Consider the following 18017-nt stretch of genomic DNA (forward strand, 5'->3'; position numbering starts at 1 on the left):
CTGCCAAGGAAGGACCTTGGCAAAGGCCACACTTGGGAGTCCGTGTTCCATGACCTTCTGCCCAGGCAGAGTCCAGAGGTGCAGCCGGGCTGAGGCTCACCGTGCTGCCTCCTCCGCCTACCTGCCCGGGGGAGGAGGCTTCCGGGATCTGAGAAGACACCTTGATCCTGGCCACGCCTCCCAAGATGCAGGGCACACCAGGAAGCACACCTGCAGATACCATCCACCAGCAGAGGTGTGCAGCTCACACCTCCAAAATGTCTCACTGGGGCCACACCCACAGGCGGGCCCCTCACGACCACATCCACAAAGCACATCCATGCCTCCTTAAGCCATGTGAGCACCACTGCACAGATTCACGCAGGGCCCTGCTAGGTGGCTTCTTGTACATGAAGGCAGGTGCATGTATCTGTGGCTCTGGGGCCCTCCTGAGCCTGGGAACAGGGAGGAATGGGGAGCCCCTGCCCCTCCAAGGCCACGTGCACCTGTGCACATGCGTACACACTGTCTTGGCAACATCCTCCATGGGGTGAGGCCTCAACCTGCCCCTTTCCAGAGCAAGGGGCGGGGGCTGTGGCGCGCCCACAGCCAGGCCGGCCTGACTCAGGGGAGAGGAATGAAGGGGGAGGGCACAGCTGCCCAGGTGGCCTCGCTCTGGAGCCAGGATCCAGGATCCAGGGTGTTTGGAGGCCCCTGCGTCTCAACCCCTTGCAGCTATACTGGTGGGCCACCCAAGGCCCAGAGGGGACCAGGGCCTTCCTATAGGAGCAGCATCCAAAGCATGGGTAGATTTTATTCCCGTAGAGGCAAGACAAAGGGAAGTGAATATAACTCTCAGGTGGAGGCTCTTTTACAGTTCTTGACACACTTTCTCTTCTACTGTCTCGAGGAACAAGAAACCTGAAAGGAAGGTGTGAGCTCCCCTCTTACAAATGAACGCAAGGAGGCCTGTGGGAAAGTGACTTGTGGGAAAGTGACTTGCTCAAGGTCACCCAACCAGGAAATGGCTGAGCCCAGAACCCGGGTCTCACTCCAAATGCCTTAGTGACCCTAAGTCTCGGGAGGTTAAGGGGTTGAAGAGGGGGAAGAGGACAGTAGCCTCAGTCATGGCCCAAAGTGGGGGAACTCTGCACCCCACTTCTGCACAATGGGAATCCCCCTTCCTTTTCTCAATGCGAAGCTCCACCCCAGCCTGGGCAGAGCTGACAGGCCAGTTCTAGGGTAAATATTGGGGGCAGGGAGTGCCAGGGACAGGGAGGGGAGGATCCCATCCCACAGGCGCCTGGGGGAACAGACAGTAACACAGGGAGGAATTAGCTACCATAATGTTAGTAAATGTCATAATGAGTTTCCGGGTCAGTATCTGTTGCTGACAATGACATAATAATTTCTTTCGGCCAGGGTGCGATTCTGACTTTCCCAAACCCTTTCCTTTGTTCCTTCAAGGCATGATTATCCTCATTTTATAGATGCCAGAGAGGCAGTCACCATGAAGCCAGGAGAGAAAAAGGCTGGGAGTCAGAAGGTCTGGATTCCAGGCCTTGAACAAACGAATCAGCCTCTCAGGGTATCTGCAAGGTAGGACTAATCCCCACTCATGAGTGCCTGGGAAAGTTAAAGCCATGCAACCAAGTATAAAGGCAAAGTGTTATCCTCAGAGGGAGCCTCTGCCTCTCCAGGTGTGGGGCCTTTTTGTGTGTGTGTGCTCAGTCGCTCAGTCATGTCCGACCCTTTGCACTCCCAATGACTATAGCCTGCCAGGCTCCTCTGTCCGTGGAATTCTCCAAGCAAGAATACTGGAGTGGATGGCCATGCCCTTCTCCAGGGGATCTTCCTGACCCAAGGATCGAACCTGTGTCTCCTGCATCTCCTGCACTGCAGGTGGATTCTTTACCCACTGAGCAACCCAAGAAGCCCTGTGGGGCCTTTTTACTTACAACAATAAATAAGCTAGCACTGACTGAGTGCTGACTGAGACACAGATGGTCTCACTAAAGGCCCCTCTTCATACAAAGGCACTCCCCTAGGGTTAGTGACCTGTCCAAGGTCACACAGCTAATAATGGCAGAGTCAGGATGTGAGGCCAGCTCAGACTGGCCGCTGTTCTTCCCATGCCACCAGAGGCCTCCTCTCCCATCCACTTGCAGAGCGCTCTTCAAATCTCAAGTGGCGTTAAGAACCATTTTTAAGATAAAGTCTGATAAGGGACACTTAACATCAGCTTCCTATCAGCTCCTCAGTGACCTAGCCCCATCTGGTAGCCCTAACCCCCATTTGGGAGGAAAGGCAGTTCGGATCCCACACCAGATATCCCACGGCCCTGGGATTCAGAGGTCCTAGGCCTGAGCTCTCACTGCCCTCCACTGCAGTCTGATCCTGAACCAGGCACTGCCTTCTTCAGAGCCTCAGTTTCTATGAGGTGGGAGGGCTGGGGAGACAAGTTTTAAAGAGCCCTTGGCATGTATGACTCTGCCCCTAGAAAGAGGGGAGTGGTCTCTCACTTTGGGTCAGGGCCTGGGGCAGCGAGGGGGTTCAGCTTATCTCAGATCCCTCAGACCAGAGAGGGCTGGCCCAGCCCTTTATCTGGAAGCCCAGGGCTTCAACAAACAAGTCTAGACTTACAGTTGATCACAAGTCATCCCACCCTAGTCAAATGAAAGAGAAGTAGAAGGAAGGGGGCAGGGGGGGTAACAGGAGCACTCCTTCTCCCAGCTGTGGCCCTGGGGCTCCAGGTCCAGAGGCAGGGGAAGTCTGACTCCACCAATGACTGGGTCCTGTCCCTCAGTTTCTTCATCTGCAAAGTGGGAAAAATAAACCCTACCAAGAGGAGGACTATGTGTGTAAACCTGACAGCATAATGCATGTGGGAACAGGAGGCGGGCAGGGTGCTGGGGGTACTCCTTGAGCTCCCAGTTCACATCCTCCACCAGTCCCCCAACCTTCCCAGGACTAAGTGCCCAGCTGGCCTGGGGCTGGGAGAATTGAGCTGGATTCCTGAGAACCAAGGTCAAACAATCCTAGCGGGTTCCAATGTCTTTCCAGCAGTGAGGAGGCCTCTCCCCATCCACCCTCACCCTTCTCTATGGTTCAAGGACATTTGCAACACAGGGCCGACCCTTCCTTGAAACTCAGTTTCCCCTCCCACTGCCCACTAGCTCCCTCGCCAAGGCCTTGGAGGGTTCAATGCTTAGTCCTCAATCCCTGCCCTTCCTCCACAGTGTTTCCTCCACCTTTGCTCCCCACAGAGTCCCAGTCTCCCAGGGCCTCAGGCTTTCTTCATCAGAGGACCTGCAGGCCCCTCCATCATAGGAGGAAATCCATCTATACCTAAAATAATTAAGAGCACAGTCTTTGGAATCTGACAGGCTTGGGTGTGAATCCCCATTCAGCAACCTCCTTGCTAAGTAGCCTTGGACAAGTGACTTAACTTCTCTGAGCTCCAGCTTCCTCATCTGTAAAACGGGGAGAACAACAGCTTCTGGCTTGTAAAACAGTTGGAGGACACATGAATTAATTGATGTAAAGGGTTTAGCATAGGGTTTATCTCTGCATAGGACTTCCCTGGTGGCTCAGACGGTAAAGCATCTGCCTACAGTGTGGGAGACCCAGGTTTGATCCCTGGGTTGGGAAGATCTCCTGGAGAAGGAAATGGCAACCCACTCCAGTATTCTTGCCTGGAAAATCCCATGGACGGAGGAACCTGGTAGGCTACAGTCCATGGGGTTGCAAACAGCTGGACACAACTAAGCGACTTCATTTTCTTTTCTATCTCTGCATTATCTCTGCTACCATCCCCCAGTCAAGCAGCCTCAGGCGTAGAGCCTTCACAGCCCTCTGTGGCCCATACAGCTCAACATCTGATTAATCCTGGGTCCGATCACTTCTGCCATCTCCTCCCAGTGTCTCTGCAGCTGCCACTCCTTTTCCACTCCCACAGCCCTCACCCTGTCCCCAGCCCTCACTTCACCACCTCTCCCCTAGATTACTGCAACAGCCTCCAAACTGTTCTATGAGTCTCTACTCTCACCACCCCACCCCCCAACCTGTCCTGCCTGCACCTGCCATCCTCCTAACACACCACTTTCATAGGCTCCTCCCTCGCTCAAACACCTTCACTGGCTCCCTATGGCCTGTAGACTGCAGCCCTCTCTGTTTGCCTGGCATTCTTTCCCTCATCCTTTCACAGACCAAACCAATGAGTTAAGTACTCAAGCCTCAGTCCCATATCTAGGCCTGTGTCAGCAGAGGCTGAGGCCATGGAAGCCTCAGAATCCTCAGCAACAGTAAAAATAAAAGACTGAGGTTTACATTCACTTTTTCTCCTCCCAGGCACAAGGAAGAAGCCTCAACTACGTTTCTTTCCAACCTCCATACTCAATGTCAAAGCCTTTGTTCATGACCATACCCACAGCTGAAGTGCATCCTTGGCCAGGTTCTCTCATCTAACCAACAGTTCAGTTAACAATACAGTTAACTTTTTTCTTTTTTTGCCATTCCACATGGGCATGTGGGATCTTAGTTCCCTGACCAGGAGTTGAACCTAGGCCCCTGCAGTAGAATCGCAGTCTTAACCACTGGGCTGCCAGAGAAGTCCCAACAGTTAACTTCTTTAACACCAGCTCCCCGGTTTTCTAAAACAGACCCCAACCAAAAGTCTTTTAATACAGCCTAGAATATTGCCTGGCCCCCACACTTACTTCTGTGTTGCCTTGACATTGCTTTCTGGGTTTTTAGGAACACCTTCAAAGCCTGGTTGACCCTTGAGTTGTAGCAGGAACTGGAAGAGTGCAAGGGCTGCTAGAAGCCCCAGGCCTCTTCCTTAAGGGGTGGAGGGCAGAAGACTGTAAACACAGCCCTCTTAATCTCTCTCTCCCCCACCACAAATGGTCACAAGTCTGGACCCACAGTTGGTTCTCAGGACACCATCAGATTAGAATGGCCATCTGAGGGCAGATGAAGATCCCCAGCCCCAGCTTCACCCCCTCAGTGCAGATTCCAAGAGGAGAGACAGGTGGGCACAGCCCAGATTTCAGGATTACTGGGACAGGGAGACTGGAAGGTTCAGGAGTCTTTCATCAACCCATCTTCTGAGGAACCTCAGAGAGCCTACGAGAATTTAACTAACCTTCTTCCTAATAACCATGATTATTCTTCAGACCACTGCAGGCAATGACTTTGGATAAGCCCACCTTCTCTAGATCTCGGTACCTTTCACCACAAAATAACCAGCCAGAAACTGCAAGGATCCCAAGAAGTCACCTAAGCTATGCCACCCTAATTTGACAGACAGGCCTCCTCCAGGAGCCAGGGAGGTCCAGAAAAGTGAAAGCAATTTGCTCAAGGTCATTGAGCCCATACCAGAGACACTCGGAGAACCCAGACCCCCTAACTCCCAGGGTTGGCCCTTTCTGTCGCCCCCTGCCTGGAGGGATGAGATCATCAGGCTCAACTCAGAACCTCTAGGAATGTGGAACCTGGGAAGACATGAGTGTATTCCCCCACCACAACAGGGAGCCCCCTCCCCCAAGCCATCTTCTCTGGGAGTCTCTCATTCCCAAAGACCAGCAGACACCAGACTCTGTTGGAGACCCCTTATCTTGTGGGGTAGGGGGTGGCTCACTGTCTTGCCCCTACCCCATGTCTGGATTCACCAGGTGAGGGAACTAGGCACTCTCGACAGCCCCTCCTCCACAACACCCCTTGGGACGCGGGGATACCCTAAATCGCCACACCGGCTGGGGGAAACCAGGAATTCCGGCTCCCAGCCCTGGAGCTGGAGGCCTTCCCAATTCTGCCCCCTCCCCCCCGACTTGGAGGATGGAATGTGACACGCGGAGGGATCCCGCAGCACGCCGGGAAGGGCTGCGTTCCAGCTTGGTGGCTGCACTGAAAGGGGGAGATGCGGCAGCGACCACGGGGACCGCGGGTGGGGGGGAAGGGAGACAGACAGAGGCAGCGGCGGTGCGGATGGGGGTGGGGAGGGAACCCAGAGAACCAGTCCGACTCCCGATCACGCCAGATGGAGGCGGCCTGAGTCTCCAGCCCCCGGTTCCCTGCTTCTCCCCTTCACCTTTGTCTCCCCTCCCTCCTGCAAACTTTCAGCCTGTGAGGGCTAAAGCCTGGGGACCAAATGTGCGTGCGTGAGTGCATCCGTGTATGTATAAGCGCTTTAGGGTCTGGATGGTTGTGCAGTTTTGAACCTGTGTGTACATATGTGTGCCTAAGACGTTGGGCACCTCTACCTACATGAATGATTGTGCCTGAATCTGTGCGTGTGGCGGTGTTTGTGTGGCTCTATGAGTCGTATACATAGGTAGGTGTACCTGTGTCTCAGGATCTGTGGGTCCCACGATGGTGTGGGTGTGAACGTGTATGTGATTTTGTGTCTGCATGTCCGTACCTCTCAGTGAGTGTTGTGTATGTGACCGCGTATATTATGAACATGTACGTGTGCCCGCCCGCGGGTATTCGTGCGTACATGTGTCTGTCTGCATGTGAGGGGTGGGGTCTGTGCGGGGGATTCCCGGCCCCCCCCAACTCACACCCGACAAGCCCCGGGAGGGGGCAGCAGCGGCGGCGGCGGCTGCGGCAGGCAGACCCTCCTCCCCGCCTGCCCCGCCCCCACCCCAGCCCCTACCTGCCGGCCGCTTCGCCGACCGCCCGAACCGCCAGAAGCTGCGGGCCCGGGGGCCGCTGGGGGCCTTCCTCTTGTGGTGTGAGTTGCCCATGGTGGGCGCGGGAGCCGGCGCGGGAACCCTAGCGCAGCCCAACCAGCCCGGCTGCCGGGCCCGCAGCCACAGGAGGGAGGCAGAGAGAAGCGCGGGCGGCCACCGCGGGCGCCCCCAGCCCCGGCTCGGCCACGCCCCCGGGCCCTGCGGCCAATGGCCGGGGAGGGGTGGGGCCGGCAGAGGGGCGGGGCCTGGCGCAGCTCCGTCAGGCTCCACCTCTCCTAGGACCTGGGAGACCTGCTGAGCCGCCCCGCCCAGTTGCTCTGGGAACGGCCGGGCCTGTCCAGGTGGGGCCGGCGGGTCGCTCGCATTCCCAGGCCAGGGACTGCTTCTGAGGACTGCAGTGGAACCAAGAGAACTAGGGGCCCGGGCTCCAGATAGGCGGGGTCCGGAACCTTGCTGCTGCTAGGGACAACCAACCACTACCCCGTGAGTGTCTCGTGTCTGCGTATCTCTTGTCTCTGCTTGTTTGTACAAATATATTTATCTGACTATATTTCTGTAGTAACTGTGTTCAAAATAATAACAGAACACTTTTATATAGCACTTACTATGTGCCAGGCACTGTGATAACTGCTTTCATGCATTACTTCGTTTCATCCACAAAACAATTCTATAAGGTAGGTATCCTTTTTATCATCTCCATTTTACAGATGGGAAAACTGAGGTTCCATGAAGTTAACTGCTGAGCCCAAAGTCAAATAGCATTAAGCTACAGAGCCAGTACTCAAACCCAGACTGAGACCAATACCCACTGCTCCAAGCTACCTACCCCTCCACTTTATCTGTGCCTCTCCATGACCTTGAAGGACACATACTTGGGTATTTGTATTTGTGTGCTTGAATGTGGCTGTGTAGTTGTGTATCTGTGACCCTGAACATGTGGGTTCCTCTCTGAGTGTGACCACATGCCTGTATCCTGTATAACTGAGTCTGTTTACATTGGTTTGGATTTGTGTTTTGCGTATTTGCCTGTGTAATTTTGACTCTAAAACTGATGTAATATCACTGATTTTTGTGTATTTGAGTGTGTAACAGTCTGCTTCTGTGCATGTAAGTGAAAAGGTTTGTCTCTAAGACTGTGTAATTTGCATGTGCTTTTGTGGATCAGTATGACTGTGCAACTGTCTATTTGATACACCCATATCTGGGCTTCCCAGATGGTGCTAGTGGTAAAGAACCCTCTTGCCAATTCAGGAGACATAAGAGATGCAGGTTTGACCCCTGGCTCGGGAAGATCCCCTGGAAAAGGGCATGGCAATCCACTGCAGTATTCTTGCCTGGAGAATCCCATGGACAGAGGAGCCTGGTGTACAGTCCATAGCGTCACAAAGAGGTGGACAAGACTGAAGCGACTTAGCATGCACACACATACCCATATCTACATTGGGGGGGTATATGTGTAAGTCATGGAGCACATGGGTAAACATACATGAAACAATACATGTCTGTGCATCTGTCCCCCTCTCTCATCTCCCCTTATATAAGTGTTTTTCAAAGCCCAAGCCAAGCTTTACCTCTTCTGAAAGCCTTCCAGGTTACCTAAGGCATCCACTTCTCATGTTCTCACAAGTGCCCTGCGTCCAAGGACCTGCCCAGGGTCCTGCATACTGAGCAGTGACTCTCCTTTATGGTCACTCTACCATCTCTCCAACCAGGGGCAGCCTGGTATAGAGAGAGCATCCACTGGACTGGAAGTCCACAGTTCTCAGTTCTAATCCCCTCATGGCTCATCTTTCTGCCACCTGGGCAAGCCCCTCCACTACACCACACTGCCTCTTCTGCCCAGTGGCTCTAAGACACCCTGTTCCTGCCCTGCAAGATGGGAGAATTAAAGCTGATCCACACCCTCCCTGAGGCCCCTCTCTTGCTAAGAGACTGAGGTTGACAACAGTGCAGTCCCTGGAGGCTGGTATTTTATTCATCCACCCAGAAGATACTTACTGAGCACACACTGTATACCATGCTGTGTGCACCAGACTCCTTGCTTTGCACAGAGAAGAGGGTCCCAATGTTAGAGCTAGATGAGACCTCAGAGATCTGCTGGCCCAATTCTCTTAATTTACAGGTGGGGAACCTGAAGCCCATGAAGGGGAAAGGTGGTATGGGAGAGCAGAGAGAAAACGCAAGAGTAAAATCCAAACCCCTCGGCATGAATGGAGTGAGGACAGGCTCGCAGAGAGCTTAGAAGGTGCCATGGCCTTCACAGGAGACCTTGCAGGAGCTAGCCCTGCCCACCAGTTCAGCCTCATCTCTGACCACACCCCTCTCATTCTCAGGGCCCCAGGACACAGAATTGCTTGTGGCTCCCCACTGGAGCCACAAGGCCTGACACCTCCAGGCCTCACACATGCTCCTTCCTCTTCCACCTCTGCCTGTCTCCAGGGCCCTGCTAGCCAGTGTCCTTCTCCATGTCTTCCTTGCCCCCCTCCTTCCACAGCCCAGTTCTCAGGGCTTCCCTCTGCTGATACAGTACTGATCACACCCATACCAGCACTTGTTTCAAGGCAACAGTTAGTTTCCTGGGCATCTCCCTGTCCAACCAGAAAACAAGTTTCTCAAGGACAGTGATCCTCTCACTCCTCTTAGTAGCCCCAGGCTCAGATCGTGTCTGGCACACAGTGGGTGTGCCCCACATGCTGAACAGAAACTGGCGGAGGTGGTGGTGATGGCACCTTAAGTGCTGGTGGAGGTGAAGAGGCACAGGCGGAAAAGGCTAAGGCACTCCCCCAGTCTTATATCCTTCCAATGCAAAGGCTGTGCTTTGCTCCGGGGCCTGGGGGGCAGAGTACTACCAGTGAGCCCAGTGCCGAGGAGAGCCTGGGGTATGACTGGTGGGAAGAAGTAGGTGCTATGGAAGACGAATGGACGAGAACTCCTGGAGCCACAAGACAGGGCTTGAGTGTCTCTTGACCCTCACCCGGCTAGGGACTTGGAGGAGAGGGTGTCTGTAAGCAGGCAGGAGATCCTACTTAGAAGAGGCCCCACCAGCAGCCTCCTGGGAAGCATGCACTTTGCCAGAAGATTCAGGGTTTGAGCCCTTGGCAGGCTGAGCTGTCTCTGTCTGATCCCTCCAAGCCAACACTGAGCACCCTGCTGAGTGACCCTGCTTGATTGATGAAGGCCCCCAGGACAGTGGATGGAGCCCAGAGTCCTGGGGAGTATAGTAATGTGGGGAGGTGGACAAGGAAGCTGCTTCCACCCACTTACTTCCCCAAGTCAGCCACGGGGCTGAAGGTGGGGTCTTCAGAAGGGGGCAGAGGGGTGTACCTGCTCTCCCCACCCCAGCACATTCACTGCAGCCTCAACAATATACAATGCCTCCTCTCATTAGTTTTCTTCAGCATGTGACAGGCCAAGAGCAGCTGAGACAGCTTTGAGGGTTTGGGGAGAGGGGAATTTCCAAGGGGCAGGTGGGTGGAGGGAGGCTCCCCCTCTGCCCTCTGCAGACAACAGATTAAGAGATTTTTCTGGCCACAGGGTGTAGCCACCCCAGAGCAACAGATCTCGCTGGCAGCCCTGCTTCAGGGGCAGAAAGAGGGGGGGGCGGCCTGAGGGGGATTTCCAGGAGAACCTGGGCCCTGTGCCATGGGGGTGGATGGGGGAGGGGGGTGCAGATTTGGGGCCTCCATGAGGAGGGAGGAGAGGCAGTTGAAACAGCCCCTGAAGGTGTCAGAGCTAAGGGAGGGGATGAATGAAGCCTTCTTGGCCTCGCTTCCTGCTCCTCTCATCCCACCCCGGTAGAGGCCCCTCTCTGTGACGGGATTTTCCATCTGAAGTCAAAACAAAGGAGTGGGGAAGCTGAGGTCAACCTGGCAGATGTGGGCTCCTGTTCTGCCTCCAACACTGACTGGCGGGATGACCTTCAGCAAGCCACTTCCTCCTCTGGGCCTCAGATGCCCATCTGTATGCGCCATAAGGGCTCCCCATGACATCTCAGGCCATCAGCTCTGAGCACCTAGGATCTGGAGATGCCCATGCTCTGGGAGCCCGTATCAGACCACCTACCTAACACCCGAAGCCACTTTTTAGGGCCAGGCCCTGTGCTGGGCAGGGCAGAGGGAAAAGACAAGTCAGCCCAGCTCCTGCCCTCAAGGTGTTCAGAACAGTGATGTCTGGTGATGCCTGTGCTCATGGAACCGGACAGCCAGCTGGTCCCAACCCCTTGCAGGAGCCTTGCCTGATTCTAGCTCTGCAAATGCCTCAACCCCAGCTTCCCCTCATCCTTCCATTATAGTTCATGTCACCTGGGGAAGCCATCTTTGATTCTCCCCTGGGATCTCTCTGTTCCCTCCTTAGTTACACTTCTTGACCCTTAATTACTTGCTCAGTGTCTACCAACCTCCTCAAATCTAGAAGTTCATGAGGACTGGGACCTTGTCTTTCTTTCATCCCCAGGACAGAGTCTGGCCCGTAGTAGGTACTTAGTGCTGCTGCTGCTGCTGCTGCTGCTGCTAAGTCGCTTCAGTCGTGTCCGACTCTGTGCGACCCCATAGACGGCAGCCTACCAGGCTCCGCCATCCCTGGGATTCTCCAGGCAAGAATACTGGAGTGGGTTGCCATTTCCTTCTCCAGTGCATGAAAGGGAAAAGTGAAAGTGAAGTCGCTCAGTCGTGTCCGACTCTTAGCGACCCCATGGACGGTAGCCTACCAGGCTCCTCCGTCCATGGTATTTTCCAGGCAAGAGTACTGGAGTGGGGTGCCATTGCCTTCTCCGAGGTACTTAGTACCTAGTATTAAAAACTTAAGAAGTATTTGTGAAATAAATTAGCGAGACACCGTCTCCCATCTGGACCCAAGGCAGACAATGCTCATCCCTTCAGAGGGGTCTGGGGGAGGCAGACCCAGACTCCGCTGTGGAAGCCACTCTCCACCACAGGCACATCCCAGCCCATATGACATTAGTCCAGGCCCTAGGCTGAGGACGCTGAGATGCTCCTCCCCACAAAGAAGGTGCCAGAAAAGCACATCCTGTCCAACTCCAAATCGCTTGAGCACCCTGCTCTAGAGTCCGGGGCAGTGATTTTCCCAGGAGTATCGCAGAGAACATGACACTGGCCCAAGTCTTGAGGATGAATAGGAGTACTGGATGGAAAAGGGGAGGGAACACATCCTTGGTGAGGATCACTGCATGCAATGGCACCGAATGTGGAACTGAGTGAAATGTGTTTATCGACAGGCAAACAGATATCACGCAGACCTCAGAGAGGCAAAGTGACCACTAACCAAAGTGCCGTTGGGTCCTCAGTTTGCTTTAGAGCTGCACAGGCCCCTTCCTCAGCAGGGAGACTTGGTACCATTCACCCTGCATTATCCTCACCCACCTTCCTATGACATCCAGGCCACTGGGTCCTGATGTCATGTCCACCCAACTGACCAGAGGTAGGCTCTCCTTCCCTGAACACTGCTCCCACTCCCAGCCCCCCTTCCGGCTTGCTCCTCCAGCCCATTCTCAAACCCACAGAATTCTAGAATGAGAAAGGGCCACTAACAGTGGAGGCCATTAAACCCCATCTTTATTAAGAGAGTGTCTTTGCCAAGAGTGGGGCAGGACTTGGCAAAGCAGAACTCACACTCAGGAGTCTCTCCATAACCCCATGCCAAGGACTGTTCTCCATGAATGAGGGCCAAAGTTCATGGGGTCAAATCGGCTGCACCTGGCAGGGTACCTCCTAAATTTTCACTGTCAGTACCCCCACCCCTAGCCACTGCCCCCTGCCTGAGAGAAACCTTCAGGAGGGCTGGCATACGTCTTCCCCCAAAGGTGGTCCCAAGCTCTACAGTTACCCCCGACCAGAGTCAGAAACACTTCCAACTTCATATTATCTCATGTGGGGAGTGAGGCCTCTGGAGGCCAACTGAGTGGCTCTATCACCGCCACGCTGTGTCCACTACTTCCATGCAAGTGACAACCATGCCTGTCTCATCCCAAGTGTTTGCCTTACCCTGACCAGTGCCTGACACTATATGGTAAGGAATATGTCTCTTTCACCCTGGAGGAGGAAATGGTAACCCACTCCAGTATTCTTGCCTGGAGGATCCCATAGACAGAGACGAGCATAGGGTCGCAAAGAGTTGGACATGACTGAGCGACTGAGCACATGTCTTTTTCAAATGAATGAAGCTGAATGACCTTGACCAACTTACTCTCACCTTCTGAGCCTACCTTCTCACCTATAAACCACCTCCCAGCTTGTTGAGGACAACAAGGGAAAACATTCATGAAAATGCTTGGCCAGGGTCTGGCATATAGCAGCCTTCATGTTCCCCTTCAAATTAACCAACACCCTGCCTTCCTTCCACACCCTACTTACCTCTTCCAGGAAGCCTCCCCTGATTATCTCCCGGGCTCCAGTCCTGGCTTCTGTCCCAGAAACACTTCCTCCCCACATACTTGTCTAGAGTCCAGGTGATATTTCTGAAAAATATGGATTCCTGCTTGTTTGGTCGGGGGGTATTTTGTTTTTTTTATGTTTTCTGTGCCTGCATCCTCCATTGAACAAAGGTAAGACTCCACCTTCTGTGTAAGCAATGAATTGTTTTCCAAACATGAATAAGAATAAACTCAGCTAATACTCATGTCCTCAGCATCACAACAGCAACAACTTCCTGCCATCTGCACCACGCTCCACAGTTCACAAGGCACTTGCATGTCTATTATCTGATTTGATCTTTGAAACACCCCTGTAAAGCCAGGATTTATCATCTCTATTTTACAGACAAGGAAACTGAGGCTTGGATGGGTTACTAACCTGCTGGTATTACATGGCCCGAGAGAGCAGCAGACCACGGCCCAGGCCAGAGTTGTCCTATCAACCTCAGAGCCCATTCCTTCCAGACTGGGTCCTTACAACTCAGGTGAATAAACTCACAAACACAGTAACAGCGACCCCTTACATTTCTATGGTGACTTCACTTTCATATAATTTTCACATCCTCTTTTGCAAGAATCTTGGAGAGAGAAAGCTCACAGACCCATCAAGGATATGGGTCTACCTGGACGGATACCCCAGTGAGAGGGTCCCCTCTATTCCAAAGAGAGTAATGGTAACGAGACCACAGAGAAGTTGCCTGCCTGGTGTCACCAGGCATGCTAACTGCTGGGCCAGAATGTGAACTCTCATTAATCTGCCTGCCTCTGATACTCTTCCTACTCTACCAAGTTCCCTTACTTTTCTCTGGGCCTCTTCCCATCTGTAGAATGGGTTGGATGAGGAGATCTTTAAGCCTTACCCCCTGGTCTGTGTCTTTGGGTAAATTAAGAAAGCAGGACCAGTTCTGGAGTCAGATGACTTGAGTTAAAATCCCAAGTGGGTAAATCCATCACTCACTGTTCCTGAGACTCAGTTTTTTCGTTTGCAAATGGGTATAAATAAGATCATGGATACGGGGCTTCTGGAACATTCAGAATAATAAATAAATGTCAGACTTCCTCTCTTTCCTTTCTAAGTGTGTGGCAGGGCAGTGAGGCGAGCAGGGAAGTAAGTCCTGGAAGATACAGGCTCAGAATCTATACCAAGCTCAGTTTTCCCATCTATAGTAGGGGACTCAGATTAGGGAAGCCAAGACCTGTATCTATGGGTCTTTGGTTCAGCACCTGGGACGGGAGAGATAATGACCTCCGTAGCAAAGGCTCCTGACCTCCTAGAAATTTTGTGTGTGTGCCTCCTCCCCCTCTCCCCAAATCTTCATTCTAAACATTTTCCCCAGAAAGAGTTAAGCCTTCTTTCGGCTTCCCCTTCCTGACCAGCGGTGCCAGTGGAGATTAGAGAGATCAGATTTATTTCTCTTAATATACAGAAAAGAAGTTTGGCCAGGCAGGTGACAAAGAAACAATTGGAATGATAGGAGTTTGGAGCAAAAGGGAACAGGACTTCCTCCAGACATACCTGGGGCCACCCCCAGACCTGGGGAAACAACAGCCAGGGGCAGGGAGGTTTGGCCCACGCACGTGGGCCCAAATCAGGCTGACCTGCTGCCCAGAAAGCCCAGTGCTACCCAATACCAAACATAAGGCCGGGGGAGGGCTGCCACTGACTCAGTGACCTCTAACCAGGCTGTCAGGGCAGGGACCTACAGAGTCAGTTTTCCTGTCTCCCCCTTCACCACCACCCCCCAACCCCTGCCCCAGGCTGGTCTCCCAGGGGAGAATGGTCCACTGTCCTGGGCTACACCATCAGCTTTCATTCTCTAACCCTGACAGTGGGACCACAACCCATCTTGTCCAGTTCTGCCCCAGAACTCTGTGAATGAGATGGGGATGACTTCAGGCTGAATCCTGGTGGAACAGCCCTGGGACAGGTTTCATGTATTGTGGGAGCTGCCCTTGGAAACATCCCCCTTGCAAACCTTCCCTCAGGGCCTGGCCCAGTGACCTCAGCCCCAGCACCCAACCTCCATTTGTGGCTGGGTTGCAGGGATGTAGGGCCCATTTCCAAAAGGAAGATCAGGCCGGATGCAATCACACAAGAGGCTTTTCACCCTCTTCCTGACCCCAGGAAGTTTTCCTTCTAATTCTCCTCCAGAGGAGGTGGTTAAAGGACACTGGGAGGGTAAACACGGCGGAATGGGATGGGCCTGCACACATTGCCGTTTCCTCACCTCTGGCACTAGCACTGCCAGCAGGAAAGGTAGACTTCCTAGGATGGCAGCCCCAAGGGAGCCCCACCCTCTGGCAGAGACTCATGCCCTCCCCCTCAATCAGGAGACACAAACAGAGGGGAAGATGAGGGGAGAACCAAGCAAGGTGCCAAAATAAAAGTGACCCCAGGAGGCATGGGTCAGGTCAGCCACTCAGGCTGCCCAACCACCAGGCCAGAGGGAGCCTACAGGCAGAGAATTAGCTGTAGTATTTCAGGTACCCACCGCTGTCCCAGGTACAGCCTCTCCATTAACTTGGGCCTCAGTTTCTCCCCTCTGCAAGCATACTTCCAACACAGGAACAAGGCCGGGCTGGGGTAAGGAGTGGTGGGAGGGGCTGTTGGCTTAAATCCAGAGCTCACCACCCCAAGAGGTGGATGTTTGCGGTTTGGCCCAGGTGAGTGGTAGGGGGGGGCCAGGTAGGAAAAGCTAACACTGCTAATAACGTGAAGCATGTTACTGCTCCATGCTGGGTCCTGTGTGGGGCTGGCAACCCAGATCCACCTCCACAGCTGACACACCTTTTGAATGCAGTTGACTTTCCAGACCCAGAGGAACCCCCACCAGACATGCAAGGCCACTTGCCTCTCCCACTGGCTCCAGGCCAGAGTCAAGTCTCTGACCCCCTGACTCAGCAGCAAAGGGCAGAACCTGGGTGAGCCTGGGGGAGGAGGGGACTGCCTCACCGTCCCAAGAGCCGGGTGGCCAGCACTTCCTGTCTAAACCGGGGGATCCCTGCCCCAGTCGGGGGTCCCCACGCCCCTAGAGCGGGGCCAGGCTGAGTCTGGGACATCTGGGAGCCGGGTGGCGCAGAGTCGGGGTGCTCGAACCGAGCCCCAGGCTCTTCGCTCCCCCAGCACCAACGCCTAGGAAGTCAGCACCCTCCCGGCACGCCGCGGACCCCCAGCGGAGCCACCCGGGCCGCACCCCGGGCGCCGCCCCGCGCCTCCCCAGGTGCCCGGCCGCCTTACCTCGGCCCTTACCCTTGGCCTTCCTGGCCTTGTCGTCCGCCTTCTTGGCCCGGGGGGCGGCCGGCTCGGCGCCCTCAGCCCCCGCCGCCTTCTTCTTGCGCCGCTTGCCCCGCAGCCAGCTGAAGGCGCGGCGGAGGCCGGACGCGCCGGAGCGAGACTTCTTCCTGCGCGGGGGGCCGCCGGGGCCCCCCGGCTCGTCGGCCGCAGGTGCGGCGGGGGGCGCGCGGGCCGCCATGGCGCGGCGGGCGGACCTGGCGGAGGGGGTCAGGCCCCCTGAGGCGGGGCGCCCATGGGCCGGGGGCGGGCGGGCAGGCGGCCGCCGCGCCGAGACGCGCCCGGAGAAAAGTTTGGGCGGCGGAGGCAGAGCGGGCGAGGAGCGGCGGGAGCAGCGCGGGAGGGGCCGCGGGGCGGCGGGCGGGGCACAGAGGCCGGCCGGGAGGGACGAGGCCGGGAGGGAGCGGCCACGGGGCGGGGGCGGCGCAGCCTGCGGCCCCTCCCGCCTCCTTCGGCCCCCCTGCCGGGGTCCCGGAGCTCAGGGGATAGCGGAGGGAGAGGTCCGGTCCCGAGGGAGGGTGGTCCCCCGCGCCCCCGAGCCGCGGCGGCGGGCCCGGGCCGAGAGGGCGGGGTCGCGGGGTGGGCGTGGGAGGGGGCGGTACCCGAGTTCAGTCCCAGCGGGGCCATTGAGGAGAGCAAGGTTCGGACAGAGAAGGGTGCTCAGGAAAAGCGGGGAGAGAAATGTTGGGGTTGGATTCTAAGAGAACTTGGTGTCCTGAGTTCGGTCCAGGAAGAGATGGGGGATTCTGGAATCCTCTTTCTGGAGTAAGGGGGTTCTGAGAATGCTTTCCAGGACCTGGGTAGTAGTGGAGGTTTTGCTCTAGAGACAGACTTCAGACCCACCTGGGACCTGAAGCTTTCCTCTCCTGTCTGGCAACCTGGAGTCTCCCTTCCCTCCTTTCCCCTTCCTCACCACACCTTCCCCCAACCCCCCATCAATCCTCAGTTTGGAGCTGGGACCCATGCTTCCTGGGTTCCTGCTTCACCCTTGGGTGACAGGATAAGGAGAGCCGTGCCTCAGTTTACCCTTGGGCCAGGTTGTGAGTCCCCAAAGCACTCCTGTCTGGGTCTGGATTTTCCACTGAGATGCTCAGCACTGATCAGAACTGATCTTGGACTTGAACTCACAGCTTTATAAGGTGCTTTGAGATCCTCTGCAGGTGACAGGTGTGACTGAGGAAGCTGGTAGAGAAAGGAAGCCTTTAAGAATCACAAAAATGCTCTGCTTTGTTTCCTCCAAGCCGCTGGCTCTTTATTGTAGCTTACAGAGCCCTTTCCTATGATCTGATCCTACAACAGGCTCTGAGGGAGGCAGGCCAGGGCGTGATACCCCCATAGTACAGAAGGGAAAGTGAGGCCAGAAGAAGACAGGAATTGCCCAGGAGCACGGAGGAGGTCATCAGCAGAGGAATTAAGATTGACAGTGTAAGTCTTGTCTCTGCCTGGTCCCCAGGAGCTAGAAATTGCCCTAGGGACCAGCTGTGAGATCTTGGACTCCCTTTTGACTCAGAAGGGCATCATGATCACCCCACCGGTTAGAATTTGTCTTCATCATCCAGCCTGACCTTGGTAAAACAGCCTTCTCCTTGTCCTTACTCAGCCTAGTCAGCCCTGGTGTAGCGTC

General features: G+C 55.0%; 1 protein-coding gene across 2 annotated transcripts in view; it reads right to left on the bottom strand.

Moving 5' to 3' along the window:
• Positions 1–16596, bottom strand: part of NHSL3 (NHS like 3) — a 28278-nt gene extending 11682 nt beyond the window's left edge. Inside the window, exon 1 of one of the 2 annotated variants that reach the window (XM_081585779.1) lies at positions 16340–16596. In XM_081585779.1, coding sequence (XP_081441905.1) covers positions 16340–16574 — 235 coding nt within the window. In that variant the 5' untranslated portion in view covers positions 16575–16596. Of the gene's footprint in view, positions 1–6637; positions 6854–16339 lie in introns of those variants that run through there. The other variant, XM_081585780.1, reaches the window with a different exon arrangement.
• Between the last annotated feature and the right edge of the window lie 1421 nt (positions 16597–18017).

Source organism: Giraffa tippelskirchi, chromosome 3 (genome assembly GCF_054371585.1).
Source record: "Giraffa tippelskirchi isolate mGirTip1 chromosome 3, T2T-mGirTip1v1.2.pri, whole genome shotgun sequence".
Classification (NCBI taxonomy): Eukaryota; Metazoa; Chordata; class Mammalia; order Artiodactyla; family Giraffidae; genus Giraffa; species Giraffa tippelskirchi.